Source organism: Lutra lutra, chromosome 5, assembly GCF_902655055.1.
Source record: "Lutra lutra chromosome 5, mLutLut1.2, whole genome shotgun sequence".
In the NCBI taxonomy this organism is placed as follows: domain Eukaryota; kingdom Metazoa; phylum Chordata; class Mammalia; order Carnivora; family Mustelidae; genus Lutra; species Lutra lutra.
This window is the reverse complement of record NC_062282.1, coordinates 53,478,045-53,494,234: the sequence shown is the minus strand read 5'-3', so window position 1 is coordinate 53,494,234 and position 16,190 is coordinate 53,478,045. Positions and strand designations below refer to the sequence as shown.

Here is a 16,190-nt window from a genome sequence, read left to right as displayed (position 1 = left end):
AGAGAGGAGGAGGGGAAAGAAAGAAGAAAGAAGGAGGGGAACGGTTCCTTTCTTTGAGGATCTCATAGCCTTGAGGGGCTGCTTTACAAGTTTTTATTTAAGTAATGATTTTAAAATCATTGCAAGTAATAGAAACATATTAGATCGGAAAAACAACTGTCGGTGCATGTATTTTGTTTCTTACGATTTAAGGGGCATATACTTCACCTAGAGTTGGTATTACAATGCAGATTCTGACTTAATGGGTCAGATTGGGGACCAGATTATATATTTTTAACAAGTTTCAAGATGATGCTGGTGCTCTGCTCCTGGAATCACACTTGGAGTGCAAGGTATCATCTGGGTCCAGCCTCACCACCGAAGACTTGTTCCTTCCAAGGCAGTAGCTTCTTGTGAAAATCAGCGCATATACTTAGAGCAGCAGTTCTGAAATATGGCTAAACATTGGAAGCTTCTAGGGAGCTTAAAGATATTACTGTCTATATCTCACCCTTCCCCAGCTCCCTAGAGGTTTTAATGTAATTGATGTGGGATATAAGCTAGGCATCAGGATTTTCAAAAGGTCCCCAGGTTTATTAAGTTACTGTTGCTGCTGTGACAAGTTACCACAAGCTTAGTGACTTTAAAACAAACAAACAAAACACCCACAAATTTACAAATTTATTTTTCTTACACTTCTGTAGAACATAAATCTGATAGGAATTTCACTGAGCTAAGATTAAGGCATCTGAAGATGCATTCCTTTCTGGAGCCTCTAGGGGAAATCTGTTTCTTTGCTGTTTCCAGCTTCTAGAGATTGCTTGCTTTTCTTGACAATAGTTCACTTTAAAGGCAGTAAATCAGGCCAAGCCATTTTCATGCAGCCATCCCTCTGGGTCTCCCTTCAGAACACTCTTCCACTAAGAGATCCTGTGATTACACTGGATCCACCCAGAGTGTCCAGAATAATCTCCCTATTTAGCTAATTAGCAATCTGAATTCTATCTGCAACCTTAATTAGGTGCCAGGGATTAGGACATAGACATCTTTGGGGATGATTATTCTACCTACCACACCATGGGATTCTAATGTACAGCCAGGGATAAAAATCAAAATAGAACATTGTCACTTAAATCAGACCAGAGGGAAATAAAGATGTTCTAGAGGCATTAGGAGGGAGGTAGACTTAACCTTTTACATTTGTCATATATTTCTCACTTCAATAATATATATACATTTCTTCTTATCTGAGGAAATAAAATCTCTTTAATATGTTCTCACTTGGTTCCTGTTAGATATACAGGATATAAGATAAACCGAGGGGAGGAAAATGTCTTAAGTAAGGAAAATGGGAGGTGGTTGGAGAATCTTCGAATACCAATTTGGTATTTGTGAATTATTCACACACCATAGATTGAAGCTTTCCATTTTATGATCTCCCCCACCCCTTTTGTATGCCTCTGGCCACTGCCTTGTTTCCGGTGTCAGATAAATCTCTTAAATGCCAATACCCTGGGCACAGAGGACCACTCTGTGACCCCTGAGCTTTAAGGTGATAATTCAAAGGTAAAGGGTATACTAAAAGAGTAATGAATTAGCTTATTACTAATGTGGACCCCATTATAATGCAAATATGGTTGTTCTGAGTAGTCTTACTCTTTAAAATTGAAAATAGCATGGTTTGACAGTTAAACGTGATAGGAGAAATAACTACATTATAATGAAAGTAAACAACTTCCAAAATCTGCATATTTGCATGTAAAATGAATGAATAAAAATCTAGGCTGGGGTAAAAAGGAAAGATATTTTAAAATTCCAAACACAACGGACCAAAATTATTTAAATATGAAGAATTATGTGGCTCATATCACATAGTCATCTTATGAATTCCTTCATTCTGAGTCTTCAGAAATGTACAACTCCAGAAAGTACAACTTTCTGGAAGCCTGAACAATGGACCCATAGGTAATTGGCATGCTCTATGCGAACACAGAAACCTAAAGAAAACAGATTATCACGATAATCCCTAGTTTAGAAATGACTTTTTTCAGGGATCGTTTTGGACACATAGAGATCAGTCGATTAAAATGTGAATGAACAAACAAATTTATATCCCAAAGCTACTTAACTCAAGTCACAAATAAAATCTCCAGGTTTAGCTTGACAGTAATAATTTTTTTCTTCAATTACCTTGTCAAGGGCTTAGTCTGGTGGCTAGAAATAGAAACACAGGTACAATCAGATTGTTGTTCTTCAGGAACTCATAGTTTCAGTCAGGAGACATACTTAAATAGCGAGTTACAATGTTCTGCTAAGTGCTCTGGTAGAGACCAACACATCACACTCTGACTGGAAAAAGAAAGGCATCCCCAACATATTTTATGGGAGTAAAGAAATACTTTAAGGCAGACCTACTGGAAAAGGTGATTTTATTAAAGACGTTCTCATGACTATAGAAGGGGTTACCCATGTGATAGATTGAACAAGTACATTTTGGACAAAAGAAGCATAAAATTAGTTGAAAGAAGGGGAAGAAGGGATGTAGTGAAGAATACAAATAGGAGATAGAATGCGTTGGAGCTATTTGGTCTTATTAACTGAGCTGGCCTACTAGGATGCCAAGCCAAACACCATCTCTACTGTCAGAGATAAGTCATACTGCTCCCATATATATTGTAGTTAGGTAGCATAATTTTAATGTAGTTTTTCTTCTCTCTCATTGCATTTCACTGTCCTACTTATCCTATTTTGAATTTTGAAAAATAAAACTACTCAGAACAACTATAGCTGCATCATAATTGGAGGCGCATTATGTTTCACTGAGTGAAATCATATTAAAACATCTTACGTGGTTCACTACAAGTGTGAGTTCCTACACCAGCCAATTAACATCACTTGGGGATTTGTTGGAACTAACAGGATCTACTGAATCAAGAATTCTAGTGGTAGGGCCAGAAATCTGTGTTTCAATATGATTTCCTGATGATTTTGGTACATGTTCAACTTTGACAGCCTCTATTAAATGAATACCAGAGCAGCTTTGTAGGAAAATTTGCTTATTTATTATTAATACTGTTGGTGGTAGTAGTTGGTACTGGTGATGGAAGTGGTGGGCACAATGTTCTGAAAAAGCTATCCTGGCAAATCTGTTTGGATTTTGGACAGTACTACATTCATATGAAGTTTGTTTTTTCCTGTGTGTTTTAGAGGATCCATGGCTTTCTCTCTGTATTTTCTTCATGACATACTTTCAGGAATCCTGGAAGATGAAAGTCTCACAAGGTCTTAGGGTCAGGGGGCATCTCCCCATTCCAATGTCAGAAAGATCATTCAAATGAAGACATTAGTATAATATTTCCTTAGTATTTATAAAATTTTCTTCATTATAATTCTGCAGTTTTGATGAGAAAAGAGAAAAACAATTTCATCTGGCCTAGATTCCTTAGAGATTTATTTTATTGCTTGCTAGTAGAAGTTACTTATATTTAAAATTTTAATTTTCAGTTTAGTTGATAAGTACTTTAATTATCCAGCTGTTAGAACCACCAATGTCTTCTTAAATTACTAAAGATTAGTTTTGAAGCACGTGTCATTGTCTTCAAAAGTCTAAGCACATAGAAGAAAATATTTTCTTTTATTCTACTTTTATACTGCTTAGAGGAATTAATGAGAGGTAACTTTTCTTTTTTATGAAGTGTTCCATAAATTGTATTGACATTGTTGCCACTGGAGTATGTAATAACTTTGAAGATTTGGGGTAGGTTAAGTTCTAGATTTCTCAGAATTGGTAATTTAGAAGCTCAGCCAGTACAAGTATGCACACTGAAACAGAGTTTCAGAGAAAATTCTGTTTATCCCAGCAGGAGCAACCACGCCATGGAGAAATTTCCCTGAATAAAGAAGTAAACCAGAAAGTTCTGTTGAACATACACTACATTTTCCAACCATTGTGGTAAATGAAGTTCTTTAGTGCTTCCTATTCTAAACATAAAGTTGGGAAAAATTGCAAGAGTTTTAGTATTTCAATCACTTAATTCTTAAGACTAGACTGATAACCATCTCATTCGGATATTGCTCAATATTCTTTATAATATTATAATAGTATAAATTCGCAATGATTCTAAGTGATTCCTTTTTTTTTTTTTTTTTTTTTTTTTTTTTAAGAGAGGGCTGGGAGAGAGGCAGAGGGAGAGAGAGAATCCCAAGCAGGCTCGATGCCCAGTGCAGAGCCTGGCACAAGGCTTGATTTCATGACCTTGAGATCTTGATCTGAACTGAAATCAAGAGTCCAACTCTTAACTGACTGAGCTACCCAGGTGTCCCTAAATCATTCCTTTTCAAAGTACATCCCTCAGAACACTAACACTCCATTTGTGTGTGCTTATGTGTGTGGGGAGTTGGGTGCAGAGAAAGGGGGGAGAATTCAGAGGTCAAATAAATTTGGTTAATGCCCTATACAGCAGATCCCTCTTAGAGATACACAAGACAAATTAACATGTATTTAATTAAAATATTAAATTTTTAATTTATTTAATAGAACTGTCCAGTTTTTCATATGTGTTTTTATTTTATTTTATTTATTTATTTGACAGAGATCACAAGTAGGAGAGAGGCAGGCAGAGAGAGAGGAGGAAGCAGGCTCCCTGCTGAGCAGAGAATCCGATGTGGGGCTCGATCCCAGGATCTTGGGATTATGACCTGAGCCGAAGGCAGAGGCTTTAACCCACTGAGCCATCCAGGCGTGCCTATAAGTGTTTTTTTTTTTTTTTTTGGTTTTTTTTTAGGACTATACACACATTTATTGAAAAAAATTCCACAAATAAGTGGGCCTGCATAGTTCAAACCGCTGTTGTTCAAGAGTCAACTGTATATGTAAAAATATGAAAAATCTACTTTCTCAAAGTCTCAAGTCTCAAAGTCTCAAAGGATAAATCATTAACTTCTACAAATAAACTTATAAAATCCAGGGGCGCCTGGGTGGCTCAGTGGGTTAAAATCCAAAAGAATCTGCAGGTAAACAAGAGAATGAATAAAGCTGAGTATAAATAAATCTTATACAGCAATGAGAATGAATGTGTTACTACTACACACAACAACTTGAGTGACTCTCACAGAAAGTGGAGAACACACTGGAAAGCAAACTGGAGTCCTCCATGTATACATTAAAAAACAGGCAAATTAATCTCTAATGTTAAAACTCCTTGCCATTAGTGGCTACCTTTAGAGAGGCAGGAGAAAGTAATTTAGAAAGGACTGGAAGGGATTTCAGGGGAGTTTCTAGAGTCTGTAATATTTTTTACTTCTTGACCAGGGCAAGAGTTGATAGGTGACTATAGATGTGTTCACTTTGCAGAAATTCATTGAGCCACATGCTTTTGATTTGTGCACTTGGACATACATACGTTATACCTTAAGTTTCAAAAACATTTACCAAAGTTTTTTTCTAATCATACTCCACTGCTTAAAATATTTTAATGGCTTCCCATAACCTAAAAGTAAAATCTAACCTGTTAGACATGGTATATGATATGGCTCCTACCTTTAACTTAATCCTTGCCTTTGTCCATCCCATAAATACACTTTATATTCTAACTTACCAAATTATTTACATCCCCAGTACATGCTGCTGCTTTAAACCTTCACGTCTTTATTTATTTATTATGATTTTTTTTTAGCAATCTCCATACTCAACATGGGGCTTAGACTCACAACTCCAAGATCAAGAGTTGCACACTCCACAAACTAAGCCAGCCAGGCACCACCCCCATCCAAATCTTTAAATATTATTTCCACTGTTTGAAAGTCTCTCCCTCTCTCCCACACTCAGCACATCCTGCCCTTGCAATTTCCACCCAATGTGGATATTAGCTCCTCCAAGACCCTTCCTATCTCTGCTCCCCAAAATTAACCGCTCTAATACTCAGTCATCTATTATCACACTTATCAACTTACAGCATTAATTGTTTATATGTCTGTCCATCCTCTATTGTATTCAAGTACAAGGTCTATATTTTCAGGTTGCCAATGCCTAGCACAAGGCCTGACATGTGGAAGCCATTCAATAAATGTCACCATTATGTATATATCCTTTTACATTAAGACAGTAAAGCCATCTAGGAGGAAGCCTAAGTTTTATAATTTTCTCCATAGTACAAGACACAACCATGAGCACACAACAGGTACACAACAATGATGGTTTAGTTAGTGCCAAAATTCAGTTCCATAGAAAAAATATGCTCTTCAAACCATATGCACATAAGGTATTTATGTCCTACAAGAAGTGTGAAAAAGTCATCTTTCTTTTACACACACAGATTTCCAGAGTTTTGAGCTAAAGAAACCAATTAAGATCACCTTGTCAATAGCTTTAGGAAAAAACCTATAATACACTACACCCAGAGAAATTAAGTGGCTTTCTTAAGGTCAAGACTAAGGCCAGAAGGGCCAAAACTGGACTCAGATCCCCTGGCTTCTCATTTAATGCTTTCTCACAATCCATGCAGCCTCCCTTTTGTACTGTGTACTTCTCAAAGTAAGTGGTACAACTCCTCTACTACTTTGTTTATTTATTAGTTGTTTGGTTTTGTTGTTGTTGTTCTTCTTCTACTTTAGATTAACATAATTAGTATCCTCACTGCCAAGATTTCTTTTTTAATTTCACTTCAAAATTAGCTTTAACACATGAATACTAAAAGTACCAACAAGTTCAACCAAGAAAACACCATTTCCTGTTCCAATATCAAGCACTGAAGAATCCAATGGAATCTTGCGGTTTTGCATCCACCTTATTAGCCGATCCATACTCTCTTCTCCAAACCAGATTTCTCCTGTATCTCCATATTCTTGAAAAGTTTGCAGCTCTCTCTCATAGACAGCATCCCAATGCTCTCGGGTCCCCAGCGCCGACCGGGCGAAGCCATCCTCTCCGGGACTGCCGCTCCGGGACGGCTCCGCGGCCCCAGCACCGCCACCGCCGCCGCCCGTGCCCGAGTTCATCCCGCTCCGCGCCCCGGAGGGCCGTTGGGGCCGCCATAGAGACGAGGCACAGGCCATAAGTGTTTTAATTTTAAAAGTAACCCCTATAAACACAACTTGTTAAAGAATATTTTAAGTAATCTTTACATCCAATGTGAGGCCTGAACTCACAACCCTGAAATCAAGAGTCACATGTCCTACTGACTGAGCCACCTAGCCACCCTAACACATCTTTTAATATGTTCTTCTAAAAGGTTTTTCATTATAGTTGGAGGTTTCTTCCTTCCTTCCTTCCTTCCTTCCTTCCTAAGATTTTGTTTATTAATTTGACACAGAGAGAGAGAGAGAGAGAGTGAGAGCAGAAGCAGGCGGAGCAAGAGAAGAAGCAGGCTCCCTGCTGAGCAAAAAACCTAATACGAGACTTGATTCCAGGACCCTGGGATCATGACCTGAGTTGAAAGCAAACACTTAACCAACTGAGCCATCCAGGCACCCTCAATGTTTCTTTATAGCTATTAATAGAAAAGTCACTCCAAATTTAGGCCTAAAGAATAATTGGATGAGATCATTAAGCAGAATACATCTTTTACTTCTCTTCTCTATAAAACACCCCCAAAATATTTTGATACAAAATATCCTGCTCACAGGGCGCCTGGGTGGCTCAGTGGGTTAAAGCCTCTGCCTTCGGCTCAGGTCATGATCCCAGGGTCCTGGGATCGAGCCCCACATCGGTCTCTCTGCTCAGCAGGGAGCCTGCTTCCCTTGCTCTCTCTCTGCCTGCTCTCTGCCTACTCGTGATCTCTGTCTGTCAAATAAATAAATAAAATCTTTAAAAAAAAAATCCTGCTCACACCAAAAAACAACTATTCCCATCCCTATATAGATTTCTTTTCCCCAAATATAGCACACTATGTCAATATGTCCTTCAGCGTAGATGACAGGATCATGCCTTATTCTAAATAGTAGAAACATACATGAAAGATTCTATCACTATATATATTTCAATAGTTATTGTTATTGAAGTTACTTACAAAGTAACACTTGTAAACTAGGAAACATTATAAGGGCATATCAAAGACACTGAGAATTTAGCAAACATTAGGTTTTTCCTATATTCCAGGAACCACACTAGCCCCTGGGGATACAGTGGTTCTTGATCTAGTGGGGCTTATGGTAGAGCTCTTGTTAATAAAGCCATGTTTCTTAGAGTTCAGTAGCTCAGAAATTCCTTTACTTAATTTGATTTTAACAACATAAATAGTGATAGCTATATTTATTGATCACAGGCTTTTATGTCAGAACTTGTTTGTTAATTCCCATAACAATCTTATAAGTATTCCTATTCTACGTTATAGTTATAGAACCAAAGCCATAGAATTTAAGACCTAGATAAGAGTAGAGACAGATTTTAATTCCAGGTTGTCTTGTTTGAAAGACTTTTCCTCTACTACACCATATTGTTCATATTGACAAAGAATATTTAAGTCATTATTTAGGAAAAATGGTCATTTCTGATGAAAAGTATGAAATCTGTTACCTTTTGAGGTATCTAAAAATACAGATCTAGAAGCTAGAAAGTCAGAATTTGGTTATGTTTTGACTGTTGCTAACTTGCTTTGTGGCAAAAGATAGACTTCTATCTATCTATCAATCATCTATCAATGTATCTATTACTAATCTATATCATCTATCTACCTATTTATCTATCATCTATCTATTTATGTCCCTCTTTTCCAAAAACATATTATGGAAGTTAAATATAAACATAGAAAAAGGCACAAATTAGGTATTAAAGCTTGATGCATTTTCAGAATGTGAACACATCTATATAAAGAACACCCAGATCATTATAAGCAGCTTAGAAGCCATCCCAAGGATAACTACTCTCCTAACCTCTAACAGTATAGATTAACTTCTTATATAAGTAGAAGCATATAATATGTATACATTATGCAGTGTACATTATCTGTCATATTTCACTCAATCTTACACTTGTGGGATGCATCCACAATTTTGCATGTCATGAGGGTCACTCTCATTGTTGGAAAGATGCTACACTTTTTAATGTTCTTTCCAATATTAATGGGTACAAGCATGTTTTGTTATACTGTGCTTTACTGCACTGCACAGATACTGCATTTTTTTACAAATTGGAGATTTTTGGCAATCCTGTCTCCAGTAAGCCTATTGGCTCCATTTCCAACAGTATTTCCTCACTTTGTGCCTCTGTCACATTTTGGTAATTCTTGACATGTTTCAACTTCTTAATTATTGTGTTTGTTATAATGATCTGTGATCAGTGATTATGACTCCTTAAAAGCTCAGGTGATGGTATTTTTGGCAATAAAGTATTTAAGTTATGTACATCATTTTTTTAGACATGCTATTATGCACTTAATGGACTACAGTATAGTGTAAACATAACTTTTATATGTCCTGAGAAACCAAAAACCTCATTTGACCCCTTTATTGCAATATTGGCTTTATTGCAGTTGTCTGGAACAGAACCTGCAGTATCTCTGACGTATGCCTACACTGAAGTAGTTTCTAATTTTGGAAAATTATCAGTACAGCGCTATAAGTCATCTCCAGTATGTCTTTTGGAAAATATTTCTGCTGTTTTATATCAAAGTATTGAAATTGGTGGGTAAAGGATTCCACATACTTGTTTTAGTAGATCACACTAAGCAGTTTTCAAAGGAGTTTTACCATTATGCTCTCGTTGCTCCAAATCTTCACCAGCAGTTAGCATTTTCTCTTTTAGGTTTTTTTTTCCATTGAATTATTTTGGTGTGGATGATGTTATCTCATTGTGATTTTCTCTTTAATTTTATTTAATTGTCATTTTCCTGATAAGTAATGAAACTCAATCTCTTTCATCTATTCTTTGAATATCCTTCCTATGAATTATCTGCTTTTGTCTTACATATCCCTTGGGGTGTGTTTCTTATTGATAGTTAGGAGATATGTATAAATGCATTCTAACTTCAAGTTATATTACAAAGTTACAGTGATCAAAATATCATGGTACTGGCACGAAAATGGGCACATAGATGAATGGAACAGAACATCCAGAAATGAACCCACAATTCTATGGTCAATTAATCTTTGACAAAGCAGGAAAGAATATCCAATGGGGGGGAAAAATGTCTCTTCAACAAGTGGTGTTGGGAAAACTGTACAGCCACGTACAGGAGAGCGAAACTGTATCCCTTTTTTACACCAAATTCTCACAGCAAAAATAAATTCAAAATGGATGAAAGACCTAAATGTGAGACCTGAAGCCATAAAAATCCTAGAAGAGAACACAGGTAGCAACCTCTTTGACACTGGCTGTAGCAATTTCTTTCTAGATATGTCTCCCGAGGCAAGGGAAACAAAAGCAAAAATAAACAAGTGGGACTTCATCAAAATAAAAAATTCTGCACAGCAAAGGAAACAATCAGCAAAACTAAATGGCAACTTATGCAATGGGAGAAGATTTTCGCAAATGACATATCTGATAAGGGGTTAGTATCAAAAATATATAAAGAACTTATAAAACTCCAGATCCAGAAAATGAATAATCCAATTAGAAAGTGGGCAAGAGACATGAACAGACATTGTTCCAAAGAAGACCTATGGATGGCCAACAGACATATGAAATGATGCTCAATACCACTGATGATCAAAACCACAATGAGATATCACCTTGTGACTGTCAGAATGGCTAAAATCAACACCATAAGGAACAACAAGTGTTGGTGAGGATGTGGAGAAAGCGGAACCTTCTTCCATTGTTTGAAGTCCAGAATTATGATGACTCCAGCTTTGCTTTTCTTTTTCAAGTTTGCTTTGGCTATTCAGGGCCTTTTGTAGTTCCATACAAATTTTAGGATTGTTTGTTCTAGTTCTGTGATTCTTCTGTGCAGTTGATTCCTTAACTTCCCTTTCCCTTTATTAATGTATAGAAATGCAACAGATCCTGAATTTTGAGTCTGTATTCTGTGACTTTACTGAATTCATTTATTAGTTTTAACAGTTTTTTGGATGGAATCTTTCTGGTTTTCTATATGGAATATCATTTCATCATATGAACATTCTTTAGAAGTGAAATAAAAATCTGGGAGACTGAAGATATTTTTCTTTCTTTTTAAAAAAACATACTTTTCTTAAACAATATATATAATGATTACAGAGTACTTAAGAAAAAAATAAAAAACCTAGAAGACAAAGTAAATCATTTATGATCCCACATCTAGCAATAACTACAAATAGCATTTTTGGTATATATTTTCCTTTTTTTGTGTGTGTGTGCATCCCCATTTATATAGAGAGAAGCAAACAGGTGAACACATATAGAAGCAAGTCTTTTTAAAAAATTAAAGTAAGTTAAAAAATGGAGTTAAACAAATATAACTACTTAAAACAATTTAGAAAACTTTACCATTATATCCAATGATATAGAGCTGTCTTATACTGGTTCTCGAGAGCCTGTTGTTTGGATATTTTTTCCCCAATTCTGAATTTAGTGATACTATGTTGTTAGATTTAAATCATTCATGGTGAGAGAGTTTGTGTCAGAAAAATGGGCCTATAATACAAATTTTGACATTTTTTTTCAGAGAGCTGAAGTTTACCAGCATACGACATTTCCTCATGTTTCCAAATTTTCTATGACATTCATATCTTACTTTTTTGTCAGGTATATGGAAGGCAGCTATGATAACATGTACTTAAAGTAGAAGAGAACAAGCAGGGAATTTTGAAATTTTGGGGAAGAAAACAAATGAGCAGAAGTCATGAAATATTGCAATAAAATAAGTCTTCTGAGACAATTAGTCCTAAGATTTTTGATGTTTTCTGATTTTGATCAATAAGAGATTCACAATTTAGCACATGGTTATCTTTGCTTTCTGTAACTCTCTCAAAGCTTCATTGTATTTGTGTTAGCAAGATTGTAAACTCTTGGTGCTGCTTATTTTATATCTCCTTCCTAGAAGAATGACCAATGTATATTTGTTGACCTATGAATGTCTGTATGTAGACAAGTACCTTCATTTAATACAAACTATATTTTATGAAGTGAAAGGTAAGACAACATCTTGAAATGAGAAAAAAAAATATTGCTCTTGAGTTTGAAACTTGAATTGGCTATTACCTAGCTGAGGTAAGATCAGCTCAATGCATGAGATTGAAAGTAAGAGTAAATAGCTCTGTGCTTAAAAAAAAAAAAAAGGAGATTAATTGTATCAAATAAGAGTATAGGAATAATTAGTGTATGTACATAGTAGTGGCCCTGGTAAGATAAAAAGTTTCAAATGATGTCATGAGTACCAGGTCCATCTCTTGTTTTCCCTCTTCTCATGTGCAGATGAGCTCTCCCTATGTACTTGAAAAACAGTTTCCAGCAGGTCTAGGGAATGCCCCATTCCTAATGATGGTCTTTAAGGAGGGCAAGTGATGTGATGAGCACTGGGTGTTATACGCAACAGATGAATCATTGAACACTACACCAAAAACTAATAATGCACTATATGTTGGCTAATTGAATTTAAATTTTAAAAAATCAGAATATAAAGTGAATTTAATTGTCTCACTCTCAATGAAAAATCCTAAAAATAAAAATCCATTATTATTGAACTGGCTTAAGTCACATCCTGACCCTTGAATCAGTCCTGACAGCGATGGGGATGAGTCTAGGTCTAGTCATAAACCCTACTCAGACTGAAAATGGGGGGATGGACATATACCTATGGAAATTTCAGATCTAAAACTTTAAGATGGAAAATTGGATGCAAGATAGAATTATCCTCTCATGTAGCAAGTTACCTTCTCTGCGGTTCAGGTTTCTTATCTTTAAAGCCAGAATAAGGAAATGCAAAAGAACTTAAAGAATCAAGAACAGCGACTGACCAGAGTAGTGTTCAATCGTATTTATTTTTACATCTTAACTACTGTGTGAAATAATTGTCAAAATCTACTAAGTCATTTAACAAAGTATTAAAAAATTGAATCCACTAGGGTAATAATAGAAGAATGTATTATGACTATAAATGTTTATGTATATAAACTTTCATTGCAAGCTTACAAGTTGGCCAGTAAGCTATGTTGTAGTGACAAACTCCAAAGTCTTAAGGGCATAATACAACAAAATTGTATTTATTGCCCCACTCAGTCTCATGCATGTCAAGTAGTTCTCCAAATAATAATTCAGTGACCCAAGCTATTTGTATCTGTGGCTTTCAGTGCACCCTGGCTTTATCCAGCCAGCAGTAGTAGACAGCATGGGGATGGATGGCATAAAGAGAACACTGAAGTTCATTCAATAATGTTTTATGACCATGTCTGGAATATTATGCATTATTTATGATCACATTCTGTTTGCCAGAAATCAATCCCATGTTCTCAGTCTAACTACAAGGGAGGTTTGAAAGTAGTGTTCCTTGTATCTGGGAAGAAGAAACAATATGGTGAGTATTGAGCCAGTTTCAGCCATAGTCGCCTACCTGTCTGGTCACCAGTATGTCTTTTTTCCTTTACACCAAAAGGATCACCCCTTCCCAAAGATGGCAGTCCCAAATCCTATTCAGACTCTGAGCACTGCCGCTCAGTCCTTTCCGTAAGACCTGGAAGTAATAGTGAGGGTCTGACAACCTCTGAAATAAAAATAAAACTGATCTGCCTACCACTGCCATATTTTTAAATGTAAAATATTCAAACTGACTCAGAATAACCATAACAAGTATTTCCATTAAAAAACAGGAGGCATGAGAGAAATAAAGCAGTCATTGATCCATGGGAATTTTGAGTAGCCTGACTTCTCTAGAAAAATATAGGTTGAAGGATAGAGGACAAAGTCTCCTTAAGTCGTAAAGATTCAATATATTGTTTTTAGAGTTTTAGACACATAGTTTTTCAGGCAATATAGTTCCCTTATCCATACAGTAGCCTCCTGATATATTAGAATTCATTCAGGTTTTTGTGATGAAATGATACCTAGAGATCTTTTCTAGACACAATTTTCATATCTAGTTCCTTTCTGTGCTTCTTCACCCTCATGTTGTTCTTCTTTCTCAAATTTCTTAAAATTATTGGGCTTTGATGAGAAGTCCATTTGATGTGTTCTCTGAGACACTGAGAAGTTTTACTGGGTCTCCATCACTCAGAGTCCTTCTTATGAATTATCTGCCTTTGTCTTAGATATCCCTTGGGCTGTGTTTCTTATTGATAGTTTGGAGATATGTATAAATACATTCTAAATACAATTATAAATATCTTCCATTATGTGCCTACACCCTTTAAATATAAAATAAAGCATCTGTCCTCTTTGTCTTTCCAATAAGGAATACAAAATACTTAATACTGAGTCAAAAATAATTTGGTAAAGTATTATTAAGTAATAATTATTAAATAGTAGCTGAGGGTCTGGCAACCTCTGAAATAAAAATAAAAGTTAAATAAAATAAAATGGGTGACCCTTTTTTGTGTATAGGAAAAAAGACATACTGGTGACCAGACATGTAGGCAACTATGGCAGAAACTGGCTCAATACTCACCATATCGTTTCTTCTTCCCAGATGCAAGGAAGACTACTTCCAAACCTTAATTATTATTAAGTCTTTTCAAATGTTATTACTTAAATGTGTCATCTAGAAGTGCTCCATTTCCGAATCCTGAGAGATTAAATCCAGAGGGAGACTTTTGTACTCCTCATTTACTTTCCTCTGTGCTCACAAACTGACCCATTCTTTCCTGAGCCTTTCCATTCCTACAGTGGTTTCCCAAATAGTCTCAAGAAAAACCAAAACAGAGTATTTGGATTCTATCCTCAGTCTCTTTCCTTAGAGGTGTTGTTGGAGTAGCAGATGCTGAACTGGGGCAACACTTTGACCACAGCTTTGATTCTGAATACCATTGATTCACATATTTACAACTTCCGATACTGATTTCTTATGGGCTAATGCCCAACTGATAAGTAAATTCTATTTAATGTTTTTGGAAAGCAACACCACATCTTGTATCAAATTTTCTGTTAGAGTATGCAATCTGTGATAGAGACAAAGAAATTCCAGTAGTTCAGTGGTTTATCAGAAAAGTGTATTTCTCAGTCATTTGAAATCTGAGGGCAGGGCAGGTGGCTGTCTTCCAGGTGGTGGTGGTAGAACCCAAACTCTTTATTATTTCTTATGTCTCCATCATGCTGAGACTTCAAAGTCAGGAGCGTATCATCCACTTGGCAGATAGAACAGGGAAGCTTGGAGGTGTGTGGGGTTGGAAGCTGAACTGGACAAGACATTGTCCTCCTCAACCTGGAATAAGCATGTATAACTTCTGTTCACATTCTTTTGGCCTGAAACCAGCCATGTAATTTACTGTGAAAGAGGCTAGGAAATGTAATTTTTTATGTTTCTACAAAGACAAAATGGGACTGGTGACATCTAGCCAACCTTTTCAATAACAAGAGAGATCGTTCTCAATAAATCAGTTCACGTAATACCGTTAATGATAGTATACCGAATAGAAACTCTAGAACAAATTGGGTGTGTGGATATATAAGTGTATGCACATGTACATTCATGCATTTGTTGGGTATTGTAGACATTTAAGTCTTTAGTTGCTGATCTTGTCACTGGCCTTTTCTGCAATGTTACTCTAAAAGAGGAAGCTCAGTTCCAAAGTGGACAAACACACTTTTAAAAGTTGTTCTTCAACCACCAGCTAAAACCTCTAGCTACAGCTTAACAGTCATCAGTAACTTTCTTTCTGCTTCCCCATGACTGAAATAGTCAAGCAGAATTTCTGAGGGTAGGATAACACTCTCCGTGTGGAAATATAAGGGAATGCAGGGAAAGAAAGAAAGAAGGGGATTCCCAATGACATCTTCAATGCTTCTGGAGAACCTGCTGTAGTTTTTCTATCTATTCAAAAAGAATTCTGTAGGCTATAGAGTTCCTTTGTTTTCCTTCCTGACTGGGCTCTGCCTTTATTTTTAAATGTGTGTTGCTTTTTAAAATGAGGAATAAAAAAGAGATGCACCTGTGGCTTTAAAGTTATCAGTTAATAAGTGATGATTAAGTGTCTTTGTCAGTTATTAGTCAGATTTCCCCCATGCTTAGCAAAAATGGAATTTTCCCTATTAGTTATTAGTGTCATTTAACCAAAATAATTATCTTCCTTATATGGCTGTGTTAGCAGTTGAAAGTTCTATTTTAGCTCTTTTCTATGAAACCAGCAGAACAACATCTTAATTTCTA

General features: G+C 36.1%; 1 protein-coding gene across 1 annotated transcript; it reads right to left on the bottom strand.

Moving 5' to 3' along the window:
• Nucleotides 1–6,578: 6,578 nt before the first annotated feature.
• On the bottom strand, nt 6,579–7,002 carry LOC125101091 (EEF1A lysine methyltransferase 2-like). The gene has a single exon (XM_047731738.1). The coding sequence runs from the start codon at nt 6,973–6,975 to the stop codon at nt 6,637–6,639; it is 339 nt and encodes a 112-aa protein (XP_047587694.1). The 5' UTR covers nt 6,976–7,002; the 3' UTR covers nt 6,579–6,636.
• Nucleotides 7,003–16,190: the final 9,188 nt, after the last annotated feature.

Bases quoted from the DNA above. Each gene is read 5' to 3' on its own strand.
- LOC125101091 (XM_047731738.1), bottom strand. From the start codon at position 6,975: ATGAACTCGGGCACGGGCGGCGGCGGTGGCGGTGCTGGGGCCGCGGAG.